Raw genomic sequence first — 16813 nt, 5'->3', positions numbered from 1 at the left:
CATTCAATATGATCATGGCTGATCATCCAACTCAGTATCCCGTACCTGCCTTCTCTCCATACCCCATGATCCCCTTGGCCACAAGGGCCACATCTAACTCCCTCTTAAATATAGCCAATGAACTGGCCTCAACTACTCTGTGGCAGAGAGTTCCAGAGATTCACCACTCTCTGTGTGAAAAAAGACTCATCTCGGTTTTAAAGGATTTCCCCCTTATCCTTAAGCTGTGACCCCTTGTCCTGGACTTCCCCAACATCGGGAACAATCTTCCTGCATCTAGCCTGTCCAACCCCTTAAGAATTTTGTAAGTTTCTATAAGATCCCCTCTCAATCTCCTAAATTCTAGAGAGTATAAACCAAGTCTATCCAGTCTTTCTTCATAAGACAGTCCTGACATCCCAGGAATCAGTCTGGTGAACCTTATCTGCACTCCCTCTATGGCAATAATGTCCTTCCTCAGATTAGGAGACCAAAACTGCACGCAATACTCTAGGTGTGGTCTCACCAAGACCCTGTACAACTGCAGTAGAACCTCCCTGCTCCTATACTCAAATCCTCTTGCTATGAAAGCCAACATACCATTCGCTTTCTTTACTGCCTGCTGCACCTGCATGCCTACCTTCAATGACTGGTGTACCATGACACCCAGGTCTCACTGCATCTCCCCCTTTCCCAATATAATCAAAGACTTGTCCCACCCTAGTCATTGCTTCTCCCTGCTCCCGTCCAGCAGAAGGTACAAAAGCTTGAAAGTGCACCATCGGGCTGGGGGACAGCTTTTTTCTCTCTTATCAGGCTTTTGAACTGTCCTTCCATAATCTAGGGTACTGTCCAATTCACCTCTACCCCATTGTGGGCATTGGACTTGTCTGTGGAGCTGATAAGCTACAATGCTGAGAACTCTATTCTGTACTTTGTATTTTCTCCTTTGCTCTATCTGTTGTATTTGAGGTGGGCTTGATGTATTGTATGGCATATTTTGTTTGTTTGGATAGCATGCAAAACAAAGCTTTTCACTGTACTAAGACAATAAACCTAAACCTAGAAGTTGACCTGTGGTGAGGATTGGGGGCAGGGGCATATACTTTGAAGATGGGTGAGAAGGAATTTTCTTCTGTGAATCTTTGCAATTCTCTTCCCCAGAGACTTATTGAGGCTGCACATTAAATATACACAGTGAGAATAGATTTGCTATCTATAGAGGTGTCCAGGGTCACGGGAAATAAGCAGAAAGGGCAAACTGAAACCAGTGTCTGAGCTGTGGTCTCATTGTGTCAAGCAATCTTGGGGAGCAGATGGTCTGTTCCTTGCTATTTAGTCTCATGTTAACAAATGTAGAAACTACAGAAAAGTAATTATCTTGAGGACTACGTGAATTTCAGACATCACTATGATACAGCCTCTGGGTTTTCCAAAAAATCTCAAATGGGAAGGGTACTTAGTTACAATATTTTAATAATGAGCACCTCTTAGTAGCGGTGGGAAAGTAAGCCTGTGCAGGTATTTATTATATTGAGAAAACGGGCCGAAAAAATTACGTCTGAATCTTATTACTTTTATTGCCCATAATTTGTTGCCTATTTACGAATATAAGGGCCATGTTTTGATGTGGCGACTAGCATTTATGGGCAAAAATAACACTGCATGGTATATGGATTTGGAGTTTATTGATTCTGTCACATATTTGCCAAGTGTTTAATAAATTCATGCAAATGTTTACAGAAGTGTTATTACCTGTACACATTTGAATTAAAGTCAACAAAAATACATTAATTAAAATCTATCTTGTTGTACATGAAATTACTGCAGAAACTGACTCTGGGATGAATGCATTGTCACACCAGATCTTGATCTAAATGATTAATAAACCTTAGTATTTGAAATGTCAAACCAATCAGGAAGGAGAATTCTAGTTGCTGGAACATTGATCGCCTTTTGTAGCTTTGAAATTGCTAAATGTATTGTAATTAAAAATCACATAATTAAAACCTACTAAGTTAGTTATGTGGTGGTTAAGACTTGTTGGAGAGCAATGAATCTTTGAAAAACCATTGGTGCATCAATTGGTGAAATGGTATGGGGGCTAGAGCAATAATTTTTCAAATATTGTTTGTTCAATAAAATAGTGAGAAAGAACAAGAAACTAAAGAAGAGGACCGTTTGATGGAAGAAAAGAAAAAGAAAAAACAAGAAGAGAAGAAGAAGAAGGAAGCTGCGCAGAAAAAGGTATTTTATTTGATATTTGCAATATCTGCTTATACTTAATTTTTGGTGATGTTATGTAGATAAATTGAATCAAGTTTTATGTAAGCCTTTTTGTTTTTCTTTCAGGCTGCTGAACATAAAACCAAAGGTTAGTTATTTGCTCTCTAAACTATTCGCATTATTGAAGTAAATTGGCCCTGCACAGTCCTTTCCATTCAATGATTAATCATCGAATAAGCATTTGATGTTTTGAAAATTATATAACTGTTGTTTAATTAATGTCGATACTTCAATTAAAGTGGAATACATTTAGTTATTTTAATGAAGGATAATATAACCGTTTGTATGATTTTGTCACGGTTAGTTTCCCATCTTGCCTATTTTATGGAATAGTGTACCTTAATTATTTGTTCCGATTATTTAGTTTTTATAAAACTTCCCATTTGAACTGGACCTTTTACTGTTCCGATAATTTATTTGCGTGAATTAATTCAAAACACTGTCCTTGATATTTCTTCCACCCACCCCCAACCCTCCACCAATCCCCCTACAACCCAAAATACATATCCTACCCTCAAGTGCTGAAATACCAATTATTTATATTTGTGTTAACTGATGATTAGATTTGCTTTCAATGGGCAGTTTTGAATCCACAGCAATGGCAACACCATATTTACTGGGGTTTCATTCAACAGCTCTTGTTTTTCTGGAAGTAAATTGTAACTACACTGTACAAACCAAAATGTTGTTAAACTACTTGTATGAAGCCGTCTTCTCCCAAAGTTCCCACACCTTTTTGGGGAAGTTTGAGGCTTCAAACAATTTGGGCACAACTTTTTTAATAATAATTGCTCAGTTAGAAACATAGAAACAGTTATTACTATATTAGTACAAATTTTTGAATTGGCTGATAAAATTATGGGAATTGGGTTACTTGCTATCATTAGAAGGCATTTTCAATGTTTTGAGGAAAGATGATGTCAAAGAAATAGTTATCAGAGCAAATTTGATCATAGAGAATAGTCATAGAGCGATACAGTGTGGAAACAGGCCCTTTGACCCAACTTGCCCACATTAGCCAACATGTCCCAGCTACCCTAGTCTCACCTGCCTGCGCTTAATCCATATCCCTCCAAACCCGTCCTATCCATGTTAACTGTTTCTTAAACGTTGGGATAGTCTCAGTCTCAACTACCTCCTCTGGCAGCTTGTTCCAAAACAACACCCTTTGTATGAAATAGTCACCCCACAGATTCCTATTAAATCTTTTTCCCTTCATCTTGAACCTATGTCCTTTAGTCCTCGATTCCCCCCACTCTGGGCAAGAGATTATGTGCATCTAAATGCACAAGGTAGACAAAAAGTAAAACATTTTTAAATGTTTCAACAAATTCCTTAACGGTTGGAGATATTCATGATTTATTTTTCCTTTGAAGGCTCCAGATAGTAGATTCATAAATTAAAAAAAAATTATTCTAAGTATCCTAAATTGGTAAGATACTTGTTATTTTCTTTTAATAGTGGTGTTCAAAATGAACCACAAATCAAATAGCTGAACAAATTCCACAATTTATTTACATGCTAGTCAGAGTAGATATAGGAAGATATTTCAGATGAATACGTGGCTTGTAAAATGGTGCAAGGGGAAGGGATTCAAATTTCCAGGGCATTGGAACCAGTTGTGGGGGAGGTGGGACCAGTACAAACAGGGCGGTCTGCACCTGGGCTGGAATGGAACCAATGGGGGAGTGTTTGCTAGTGCTGTCGGGGAGTATTTAAACTAATGTGGCAGGGGATGGGAGCATGAGCAGAGACAGAGGGGTGTAAAATGAGGGTAGAAGCAATTGGTAGCAAGGTGAAAAGTAAAAGTGGTAGGCAGACAAATCCAGGGCAACATTCAAAAAGGGCCACTTTTCAACATAATTGTATAAGGGGTAAGAGTGTTGTAAAAACAAGCCTGAAGACTTTGTCTCAATGCAAGGAGCATTCGTAATAAGTTGGATGAGTTGAATGTGCAGATCGTTATTATTGAATATGATATAGTTGGGATCACGTAGACATGGCTCCAGGGTGACCAAGGCTGGGAGCTGAACATCCAGGGATATTCCAGGGGCAGAAAACGCTAGTGGGAGTTGTGTACAGGCCACCTAACAGTAGTAGTGGAGTTGGGGATGGCATCAAACAGCAAATTAGAAATGTGTGCAACAAAGGTAAAACAGTTATAATGGGTGACTTCACTCTACATATAGATTGGGTGAATTAAATTGGCAGAGGTGCTGAGGAAGAGGATTTCTTGGAATGTATACGGGATAGTTTTCTAAACCAACATGTAGAAAAACCAACGAGAGAGCAGGCTATTCTAGACTGGGTAATGGTAATGAGGAAGAGTTAGCTAGCAGTCTTGTTGTGCGTGGCCCCTTGGGCAAGAGTGACCATAATATGGTTGAGTTCTTCATTAGGATGGAGAGTGACATTGTTAATTCAGAAACAATGGTTCTGAACTTAAAGAAAGGTAACTTTGAGGGTATGAAACGTGAATTGGCCAAGATAGACTGGCAATTGATTCTTAAAGGGTTGACGGTGGATATGCAATGGAAGGCATTTAAAGACAGCATCGATGAACTACAACAATTGTTCATCCCAGTTTGGCAAAATAATAAATCAGGGAAGGTAGTGCATCCGTAGATAACAGGGGAAATCAGGGGTAGTATCAAAACAAAAGATGAAGCATACAAATTAGCCAGAAAATGCAGCCTACCAGAGGACTGGGAGAAATTCAGAGTCCAGCAGAGGAGGACAAAGGGCTAAATTAATAAAGGGAAAACAGATTATGAAAGAAAACGGGCAGGGAACATAAACTGACTGCAAAAGCTTTTATAGATATGTGAAGAGAAAAAGATGAGTTAAAACAAATGTAGGTCCCTTGCAGTCAGAAACAGGTCAATTGTTCATGGAGAACAAGGACACGGCAGACAAATTGAATAACTAGTTTGGTTCTGTCTTCACTAAGGAAGACATAAATAATCTGCCGGAAATAGCAGGGGACTGGGGGTCAATTGAGATGGAGGAACTGAGTGAAATCAAGGTTAGTCGGGAAGTGGTGTTGGGTAAATTGAATGGATTAAAGGCCGATAAATCCCCAGGGCCAGATAGGCTGCATCCCAGAGTGCTTAAGGAAATAGCCCCAGAAATAGTGGATGCATTAGTGATAATTTTTCAAAACTCTTTAGATTCTGCAGTAGTTCCTGAGGATTGGAGGGTAGCTAATGTAACCCCACTTTTTAAAAAGGGAGGGAGAGAGAAAACAGGGAATTACAGACCAGTTAGTCTAACATCGGTGGTGGGGAAAAATGCGAGAGTCAGTTATTAAAGATGGGAAAGCAGCACGTTTGGAAAGTGGTGAAATCATTGGACAAAGCCAGCATGGATTTATGAAAGGTAAATCATGTCTGACCAATCTTATAGAATATTTTGAGGATGTAACTAGTAGAGTGGATAAGAGAGAACCAGTGGATGTGTTATATCTGGACTTTCAGAAGGCTTTCGACAAGGTCCCACATAAGAGATTAGTATGCAAACTTAAAGCACACGGTATTGGGGGTTCAGTATTGATGTGGATAGAGAACTGGCTGGCAGACAGGAAGCAAAGAGTAGGAGTAAACGGGTCCTTTTCAGAATGGCAGGCAGTGACTAGTGGGGTACCGCAAGGCTCAGTGCTGGGACCCCAGCTATTTATAATATATATATATTAATGATTTGGACGAGGGAATTGAATGCAACATCTCCAAGTTTGCGGATGACACGAAGCTGGGAGGCAGTGTTAGCTGTGAGGAGGATGCTAGGAGGCTGCAAGGTGACTTGGATAGGTTGGGTGAGTGGGCAAATGCATGGCAGATGCAGTATAATGTGGATAAATGTGAGTTTATCCACTTTGGTGGCAAGAACAGGAAAGTAGACTATTATCTGAATGGTGGCCGATTAGGAAAATGGGAGATGCAACGAGACCTGGGTGTCATGGTACACCAGTCATTGAAAGTAGGCATGCAGGTGCAGCAGGCAGTGAAGAAAGCTAATGGTATGTTAGCATTCGTAGCAAAGGGATTTGAGTATAGGTAGCAGGGAGGTTCTACTGCAGTTGTACAGGGCATTGGTGAGACCACACCTGGAGTATTGCGTACAGTTTTGGTCTCCTAATGTGAGGAAAGACATACTTGCCATAGAGGGGGTACAGAGAAGGTTCACCAGACCGATTCCTGGGATGGCAGGACTTTCATATGAAGAAAGACTGGATAGACTCGGCTTGTACTAGCTGGAATTTTGAAGATTGAGGGGGGATCTTATAGAAACTTACAAAATTCTTAAGGGGTGGGACAGGCTAGATGCAAGAAAATTGTTCCCGATGTTGGGGAAGTCCAGAACAAGGGGTCACAGTTTAAGGATAAGGGGCAAGTCTTTTAGGACCGAGATGAGAAATTTTTGTTTCACACAGTGTGGTGAATCTGTGGAATTCTCTGCCACAGAAAGTAGTTGAGGCCAGTTCATTGGCTATATCTAAGAGGGAGTTAGATGTGGCCCTTGTGGCTAATGGGATTAGGGGGTATGGAGAGAAGGCGGGTACAGGATAGTGAGTTGGATGATCAGCCATGATCATATCGAAGGGCCGAATGACCTCCTGCTGCACCTGTTTTCTTTGTTTCTATGTTTAGGTTAAGTAGTTTAACCCCTCAGTCAGGCAGCAGTTGTAATTTCATTTATATTTCCGTATGGTTGTTAATGCTTACAATGGGTAATTTGTATTAATGCAATAGGCAGTGAACAGTAAAATCATGGTTCTAAAAATAAAATTGTAGTTCTAGGCACCCACCAGCAGGATCGGAGCAAAATCCTTTGGTTAGTTTTTGTGCCGAGGGTGAATTTTCTTTTAAAGCAGTTTAAACAAAACCTCTGGAGCCAAGTATCCTTTATAATTAAGGGTTTCAACTATTTTTGTTATTCAGATTTTTTTTAAATCTCTCTAAGTGGGGGTTTGGGGGTTGGAAATACATTGCACTAATTAAATTTAATGTTGGCAATAAAGGTCAACTATGTGGAATCTACTCTTTAATTTGTGGTTTAAGAATCCAGCAAATGTCTTTTTTTGTTAAAGTGCATGTAAACTATTAATCATTCTATTAGCTGTGCTTGTCAGTAGGTTGTAGTACAGCTTCGAATGTGTTTTATAACTTCCTCCAATTTTTTAACTTAGTTGTACTTTTGAAAAGACTTGGAAGTTGAAGGCCACCTGATATTTCATGACTTTAATAATTGCATTAATTTCAACAATGTACAATTATATTAATCTCAGGAGTTTCATAATATACTAATGAGAAGTTATCTGATATTTTTCAAATTCATTCATGGGATGTTAGCAGGCAATTATTGCCCATCCCCATGAATACAGGCCCTCCAGACCGAGCTTCCCTCGATGTCCTAATATATGCTTGGTTAGGCCCTGGTGATTTATCCAATTTTGTACATAGACGTGCCAGCAGCACCACCTTTTGTAATGTGAATAAGTTTCACCATATCACTACTCTCTTCCCTGAATTTCCGAGCTTCCATGACCACCTCTACAGTAAATACAGACAAGAAATATTAATTTATGACCTCGTACCTTCGGTGGCTTCACACACAGTCTGACATTGACTAAGGGGTTCTATTTACTCTCTGGTTACCTTTTTGCCCTTAAAATTCTTATGAGACCTCTGGGGATTCTCCTTTATGTCAAACCTGTCTCATGTCCTCTTTTTGTCCTTCTGATTTCAATCTTAAGTGTGCTTCTACATCCTAAGTATTCCTCATGGGATTTGCTTAATCCCATTTGCCTATACCAGACACATGCTGTCGCCTTAACCACGAGCAGAGCCTCCATATCCATCGTCAACCAGGGTTTCCTAATCCTGTCCGCCTTATCCTTCATTCTAACAATAACTTGCGAGCTCTGAATTCTTCCTCTCACTTTAAAAAAAAACTCCACTTGCCAGATGTCTCTTTTCTAGCAAGCAGCCTTTCCCAATCAACCATTACAAGATTCTGCCTGATGCTGTCAAAATTAGCTTTGCTCCAATTTGGAATATGTCCACAAGTTGGTTTATTCCAGAACTATTTTAAAAGTAACAGAATAATGGCCATTAGTCATAAAGTGCTCCTCCACCGACACTTAAGTCACTTGCTTTGTCCCATTTTCTAATTGGATGTCCGGTGTTGGGCCATCTATATATTGCTTGTGAAAATCTTTCTGGACCCACCCAAGAAATTCTGTACCATCTAAACCCTTGGCTACATGGTAGTCCCAGTCAATACTGGGGAAGTTAAAATCATCTTTTTATCTATACATAACTAAAGCTCCGATCTCGTTATCTTCCAGTTGCGTGGTCATTCTATTTGCGCAAAAGACGTTATGCGATAGCGCTACGATTTTTCGCCAGCTTACTCACCATTCTCCTGCGCTGCAATTGCACCAAGTTTCGTTCCGATCGGGATCCAATGTAAACATTAAGGAGGTTTAAAAATCTTAAAAACCACACTCCTCTCCTGCCGTTCAGCGCTGCACTGATTGGTCTTTTCTCCTGTCATTCCGGTCCGCCCCTTCCTGCGCCATCGCGTCTTTACTGGAGCTGTGGATGGTCGGCGGAGGTTTCCAACCGGACACAATTTTCGGAGGGACCGGAAGCCCGGCGCGGGAAATGTCGCCAAACGGAAAACGGAGTATCTGATCCCAGTCGAGGAGAACGACCAGCGGTCAGCGACTCCTGTAGGTCCGCTCCAGCCCTTCCCCTCTGGTCCCCCTTGCTGGCTCCTGCCCCACAACCCCTGTCTTTTCTCCGACCACACCCCTCCCGCACATACACCCACTCCATCCCCCCACAACCCCCCTCCCTATCCACTCTTCTGAGAGCTGCTAAGACCTTGGTTTATCCCAGCTGCTTATATATCTGGAGATACTTCCCTATCCCTGACCAGACCCTTTATCCATCATCAACCATAGTTCCCTAACCTTGTCCTTCACTCTAACAGTCAAATGCTGGCCATGTACACTTCTTAATTCTTTGTCCACAGACAGCTTCTTAACTCCCAAAATGCCAGACTTCTTGTCTGTTGCCTTGGCAATTAGTCTTACCTCAGTTTAGGACTTTAACTTGAGGACCAGTCCCATCTTTTCGTCAGGCTATCTTGAAATTAACTTGTTATCATATGTGTTGATAGTAAATGTCTTAATGTAAGTGATTCTTAACAGAAAAAGTGCATGTGGGGCGGTGGAAATAATTTAGGTTAAAAATCGATATTTTTACATGCTTGTATGTTGAATTGGTGGAAATTCAGTTTTACGTTGAAATGTCATGATTTTTGACTAAGTTACCTCTACGTCTCCTTTGTTATGATTTGCAATTCCCTCAGTGCATTGGCCGATATAGCACAAATTATTAAATTCCTAAGTTAATTTAACTCTCTAAACAGCATTTGGAACAACTTAGACTCTGCCACATTGTGGTAATGAGAGGTGATTGTTTGGATTTCTTATGCAGAAGTAAATGCTAGGATTGTTATGCATGCATATTGGTGTTAAAATTGTTTGCTTTTATAGAGGTTTGCAGTGCAGAACTTGGGTGTAATAAATTACTTTGCAAGGAAATGGGTACCAAATGGTTTGCATTCTTTTACTGTGAACTTGGCTGCCAGTTGGATGTGTAATTGAAGTAACTGTGCCTAGAAACATTCCAGGCTTGGCTGAAAGTCAAACTCAATAGCCTTAAGTTAAACTTTTCTGGTACACTTTGAGAAGTGGTGTGGGTATAGTGTCTTCCAAGGTCATTCTCCAATTAGAAAACAATTGTTTCGACCTTGAGAATTGAGTAAGTCAACTAGTCGAGATCTGCAATGCTTGAAGATGGAATGTAAACCGGCACCAGTTTGCATTTTCCTATTCGCCATTTCTAATGAGGCCTGAAAGAGAAAATGGGAATGTAGTTTCCGCTGAGTATTTTGGCTTCCTTTTTGATGTTGTATTGTGCTGAACAGCTATCCTCTAGCAAGCTGCCAGAGCAGCAAGTAAAGAATCACATAACATTTTACTTATGCCTTCAGCTTGACTTTTATAAAATAACTTTTGACGATTGTACATCTTATCAGCTACTCCCCAATTAACATAATTTTAAGCAAGCAGTTTAAATCTATTATTTATTTATTGAATTTGGCATTGCTAGCTAGGTCAGCCTTCAATACCTGTTCTACATTATTTATCCAAGTAGCTGACCCATTTCAGAGAATAGTTTGTGGGTCTGGAATCCCACATAGCTCAGGTTGACCAAAAGTGGCAGATTTCCCCCCGTGTTGTACATTTCATGGCAATCTGGTAGTTTCATGGCCGCAATCAGTCATACACCGAATTCAAACTTTGTCTCTGGATCATTAATCCAGGCATCTGCATACTAGTCTGCTATGCTTTGTCACCGTAGTTGACAAATTGGCTATTATATTCAGTGCCCTCCATAATGTTCGGGACAAGGACCCATCATTTATTTATTTGCCTCTGTACTTCACACTTTGATATTTGTAATAGAAAAAATCACGTGTGGTTAAAGTGCACATTGTCAGATTTTATTAAAGGGTATTTTTATACATTTTGGTGTCATCATTCACTCTTCAAGATGGTGGATGTGCAGGAGTGGGTGCCGTCTGTGTATAGCAGCCTGCCCGCAGTCCGTCTCTTCACCTTTTTTAAATTCTAATTCCTGTCATAAAATGTCATATAATGTTAGTTGGAAGTATTTTATGTGGTGGGTGGGGGGGGGGAAGGGGGAAACTTTATTTCTTAATCCTCTACCTGGTCGGAGAGGCAGCATCCCTCCGAGCTGCTTTTTCGCCCCGTCCTCGCGGCCTACCATCGATAATGGAGTGGCGTTTCCTGTCGGGGCCGGCCAGGACTACAGCTTCGGCGCCGGCGCAGAGTTGGGACACCATCATGGAGCGGCTGATGCCTTACCGGGTCGCCGTGCGGTAAGCTCTGGAGCGCTGTGGCTGCCGACTCCCAAATTCGCAGAGCTGTGGCTGCGGGCGCGCGCGCTGGATTTGGAGCGCCACGGAGCCTGGGATCGAGTTCGCCGGGGTCGGAGCTCCAACCGGCGCGGCCTGAGGGCTACGAGTGCCCCGGTCTCCGGGGAAGAGGCAGCCGCTCCAGACTATCCAAGCCGCTGAGGAATGTTTCACCCAACGCCGGAGTTCCATCTTCACGGCAAGAGGGCCCTGAAAATTATCGGACTAGCTGCACGGCCACAAATGGGCCCCGACCTCGGGTGTTTCACAGAGGAAGAGGATTTAACTTTCTGGTGCCTTTCCCCACAGTGGAAATGTTTGATTCTGCTGTGGGGGGGATGTTTGTGTTGAACTCTATAATGTGTTGTGTCCATTTTCTTTATTTTATTAACCTTTTTCTATGGTTTGTATGGAAACTTATTATCTATTTTATGTAAAGCACTTTGGTGTCAATGCGAGTTGACTTAAAACGTGCTATATAAATAAAACTTACCATGTAGAAATTACAGCTGTGTTTATGCATAGTCCCTCCATTTCATGGCTCCATAATGTTTGGGACACATGGCTTCACAGGTATTTATAAATGCTCAGGTGTGTTTAAATGGCTCCTTAATGCAGGTATAAGAGAGCTCTCAGCACCTAGTCTTTCCATCACCTTTGGAAACTTTTATTGCTGTTTATCAACATGAGATAAAGGTTGTGCCAATGAAAGTCAAAGAAGCCATTATGAGACTGAGAAACAAGAATAAAACTGTTAGAGACATTTGCGAAACCTTTCGGCCACCATTCAGATAATAGTCTACTTTCCTGTTCTTGCCACCAAAGTGGATAACCTCACATTTATCCACATTATACTGCATCTGCCATGCATTTGCCCACTCACCCAACCTATCTAAGTCACCTTGCAGCCTCCTAGCATCCTCCTCACAGCTAACACTGCCCCCCAGCTTCGTATCATCCGCAAACTTGGAGATGTTGCATTCAATTCCCTCGTCCAAATCATTAATATATATTGTAAATGGCTGGGGTCCCAGCACTGAGCCTTGCGGTACCCCACCAATCACTGCCTGCCATTCTGAAAAGGACGTGTTTACTCCTACTCTTTGCTTCCTGTCTGCCAGCTAGTTCTCTATCCACATCAATACTGAACCCCCAATACCGTGTGCTTTAAGTTTGCTTTAAGTGTGCTTTAAGTTTGCATATGTGGGACCTTGTCGAAAGCCTTCTGAAAGTCCAGATATAACACATCCACTGGTTCTCCCTTATCCACTCCACTAGTTGCATCCTCGAAAAATTCTATAAGATTCGTCAGACATGATTTACCTTTCATAAATCCATGCTGACTTTGTCCAATGATTTCACCTCTTTCCAAATGTGCTGCTATCCCATCTTTAATAACTGACTCTAGCAGTTTCCCCACTACCGATGTTAGACTAACTGGTCTGTAATTCCCGTTTTCTCTCTCCCTCTCTTTTTAAAAAGTGGGGTTACATTAGCTACCCTCCAATCCTCAGGAACTACTCCAGAATCTAAAGAGTTTTGAAAAATGATCACTAATAACCATATAACCATATAACAATTACAGCACGGAAACAGGCCAACTCGGCCCTTCTAGTCCGTGCCGAACACTTATTTTCCCCTAGTCCCATCTACCTGCACTCAGACCATAACCCTCCATTCCTTTCCCGTCCATATACCTATCCAATTTATTTTTAAATGATAAAATCGAACCTGCCTCCACCACTTCCACTGGAAGCTCATTCCACACAGCTACCACTCTCTGAGTAAAGAAGTTCCCCCTCATGTTACCCCTAAACGTCTGTCCCTTAATTCTCAAGTCGTGTCCTCTTGTTTGAATCTTCCCTACTCTCAATGGGAAAAACTTATCCACGTCAACTCTGTCTATCCCTCTCATCATTTTAAACACCTCTATCAAGTCCCCCCTTAACCTTCTGTGCTCCAAAGAATAAAGACCTAACTTGTTCAACCTTTCTCTATAACTTAGTTGCTGAAACCCAGGCAACATTCTAGTAAATCTCCTCTGTACTCTCTCTATTTTGTTGACATCCTTCCTATAATTAGGCGACCAAAATTGTACACCATACTCCAGAATTGGCCTCACCAATGCCTTGTACAATTTTAACATTACATCCCAACTTTTATACTCAATGCTCTGATTTATAAAGGCCAGCACACCAAAAGCTTTCTTTACCACCCTATCCACATGAGATTCCATCTTCAGGGAACTGTGCACAATTATTCCTAGATCCCTCTGTTCAACTGCATTCCTCACTCACTACCATTTACCATGTACGTCCTATTTTGATTTGTCCTGCCAAGATGTAGCACGTCACACTTATCAGCATTAAACTCCATCTGCCGTCTTTCAGCCCACTCTTCCAAATGGCCTAAATCTCTCTGTAGACTTTGAAAATCTACTTTGTTATCCACAACACCACCTATCTTAGTATCATCTGCATACTTACTAATCCAATTTACCACACCATCATCCAGATCATTGATGTACATGACAAACAACAGTGGACCCAACACAGATCCCTGTGGCACCCCACTAGTCACCGCCTCCAACCTGACAAACAGCCATCCACCATTACTCTCTGGCATCTCCCATTCAGCCACTGTTGAATCCATATTGCTACTCCACCATTAATACCCAACAATTGAACCTTCTTAACCAACCTTCCATGAGGAACCTTGTCAAAGGCCTTACTGAAGTCCATATAGACAACATCCACTGCTTTACTCTCATCAATTTCCCGAGTAACCTCTTCAAAAAATTCAAGAAGATTAGTCAAACATAACCTTCCAGGGCACAAATCCATGTTGACTGTTCCTAATCAGACCCTGTTTATCCAGATGCTTATATATATTATCTCTAAGTATCCTTTCCATTAATTTAGGAGGCAGAAACCAGATATAAGGAACAAGTAAATAATAGCAGTAAACAGTTATAGGGTGGTAGATGAATGCCACAGACTCTCTCTGGAAGATGGGACCACATGAATTCATTGTCGAGGATTATGTTCTGATTTTTTTTTAATATACAGCCAACACAAACAAATATTAAGGACAAAGGGGATGTAGCAATGTTACAACATTTTGAGATTTAAAAAATCAAGTCTTTAATTTATCCCATCAGATAAGCATAAAAATAAGTTTAATTTCACACCTAATTCAGTTTCATATCTTCAGTATTAAAAAAGTTATGGCCATTTTCATACTCGGAAATTGACATCTTGTTCCCTATTGCTTTTTCATTGACTTAACACAAAAGCTGTGATCGAGGACATTTAAAAGCCCATAACGTTCTTAAAATTTAAGAGAACTGAAATAAATTTTCAGTTATTATAGATTGAAGCATTCTGAAACAAATATGAAACAATCTTACTTGGATTACTTGAAATTAAAGCATATAATTAGTTAGTTACTTAATTGTAGCTAATTACAAAATTCAATTACTAGATCCAAACATCTATCCTTTTCTTAAGAATAGATTAACATTTTTAAATAGCCTAAGTGTCCAAATAACATTCACACAAGAATTCAGAATATAACATAATTTTTAAATCTCATTGTCATGAGTTTATAGGCCAAATGGAAGAAATTTAATGTGTAATACCTGTAAATTAATGGCCATTTAAATCAACTTACCTGTGGGATTTTCTGGAATGGGACCATTTGGAACGCTGAGGTTGCGGTGATTTTAGTCCCCATATCGGCAGCAAATCGTTCGGGGAAGAAAATCACCGTTTCGCAGCTTAAAATGTGAATTAAATGCATCTTAAGAAACACTTTTATACATAAAAATTAACTACTTTCTTTTACCTGTCCCCTACATAAAATCCGGCCCCGTTGTCGGCATTGACTGCTTCAGAAGCTGATTTTAAAATGAGTCAGCGATTAACTTGTCGGGCGAATTAAAAAAAAAACCACACAGAACGGTGGTCGGAAAGATTCTTTAGCAACATCTTGCACTCCAACAAATATAATCCAGGACCAGGTCAGGGAAAAAAACGCGTTTTAACCACGCCCCCCCCCCCCCTCCCCAAACGCGCCAAAATCGCGTACACGGCCAGTGGCAGAATTGCAGCGCTGCTGAAGGTAAGTATTGTAACATACCTAGGAGATGGATCCAAGATTGCTCGCACAACGTTGTGAATCCAGTTCATGTTTTACTTTTGGGTGTATATCATTTGTATAGGCTCAGATGATATACAGCAAACTACTATCAGCTCATGATGACCCAGTTGTGGTTGACATGTTGAGTCATAAAATGGAAGTGATTTCCATGAACCAATTCCGACTCAGTTTTGTTATTACGTTAATATTTGGTTAAGTCTTCTAGCTGAAGGGTAGTTATGAAAGTTATTCAGTCTGAAGAAGAGTTTCAGCCCGAAACGTTGCCTATTTCCTTCGCTCCATAGATGCTGCTGCACCCGCTGGGTTTCTCCAGCACTTTTGTCTTCCTATGAAAGTTATTGATGTCTTCACAAAAAGGATTCGACTTTTTGCCAATTTATATTTCTGTTTCTCTGGATTGTATCTCTTAAGTAGCATAAAGAGGATAAAAAATTTGCTGATAATAAAATTGTAGTTGTAATGTTAGGCACAGTTAGAATGTGGTGTTTTATTTTTGATACTCTAGAAGGCCTGTCCCACTTTTATGACCTAATTCACGACCTCTGCCGCGTTTGCCCTTGACTCACACTCGCAGCATGGTCGTCACGAGGTCGTAGGTAGGTCGTGATGCTAGTCGTAAGTACTCGCGGCATCAAGTAGGTTGCGGCGTTTTTTCTAGCCTGATGGAAAATGTCCACGGGTAAAAAAAGGTCGTGAATTAGGTTGTGAAAGTGGGGCATGCCTTTAAGGCACAGTTGCAAAAACAATGGACCAAAAACAATGGCGATGTGAGAATTTTCAATAATCTAGAGTTTATAGTTGTACCAAGGCATAAAAGACTATGGCCCAAATGTGGTAATTGGGACTAATATAGATACTGTAAGTACAATAGTAGGACAGTTGGGTCAGAAGGCTTCTTTCTGTATTGTATGACACTAACTCAATTTTTAAGACACTTGAAGTTTTGTTTCGCATTGACACTGATATTGACTCTTATTAGAAATCTTGTAAATTTATGAAGGGGGCATTGGAGCCAGAGAGAGAGACCTGATAGAAGTTTATAATTTACAAAATGATGGGGGAAAATAGATATGTTAGAAAGTCAAAATCATTCTTCCTCATGGGTGATGTCAAAGGCCAAAGGGCATAGCTTTCAAATGAGGGGTAAATTTTAAAGGAGTTGTGCAGGGCAACTATTTTACACTATGGTCGATGCCTGGAACGTGCTGCTGGAGTGGGGGGGGGGGGGGGGGGGGGGGGGGGGGGGGCATGTGGACAGGCATGTGGATGTGCAAGGAATGGAGGAATGTGTATAATATGCAGGCAGAAGTGAATAGTTTGACATCATTTAGCGCAGATATAGTGAGCTAAAGAGACTGTTCCTGTGCTGTTCTAT

The 16813-nt window shown here is 40.8% G+C and overlaps 1 protein-coding gene across 9 annotated transcripts in view; it reads left to right on the top strand.

Annotated features, from left to right (window-relative positions):
* The window catches only part of LOC129708452 (trinucleotide repeat-containing gene 6C protein-like), a 440994-nt gene that overhangs the window by 352470 nt on the left and 71711 nt on the right, over positions 1 to 16813 (top strand). For all 9 annotated transcript variants that reach the window (XM_055654237.1, XM_055654239.1, XM_055654231.1 and 6 more), the window contains 2 exons: positions 2127 to 2226; positions 2332 to 2353. In XM_055654237.1, the coding sequence (XP_055510212.1) occupies positions 2127 to 2226; positions 2332 to 2353 (122 nt within the window). The remainder of the gene's footprint in view (positions 1 to 2126; positions 2227 to 2331; positions 2354 to 16813) is intronic.

Source organism: Leucoraja erinacea, chromosome 23 (assembly GCF_028641065.1).
Source record: "Leucoraja erinacea ecotype New England chromosome 23, Leri_hhj_1, whole genome shotgun sequence".
Lineage (NCBI taxonomy): Eukaryota > Metazoa > Chordata > Chondrichthyes > Rajiformes > Rajidae > Leucoraja > Leucoraja erinaceus.
Note: the sequence above shows the minus strand (reverse complement) of the source record. Positions and strands in the feature narration are given on the sequence as shown.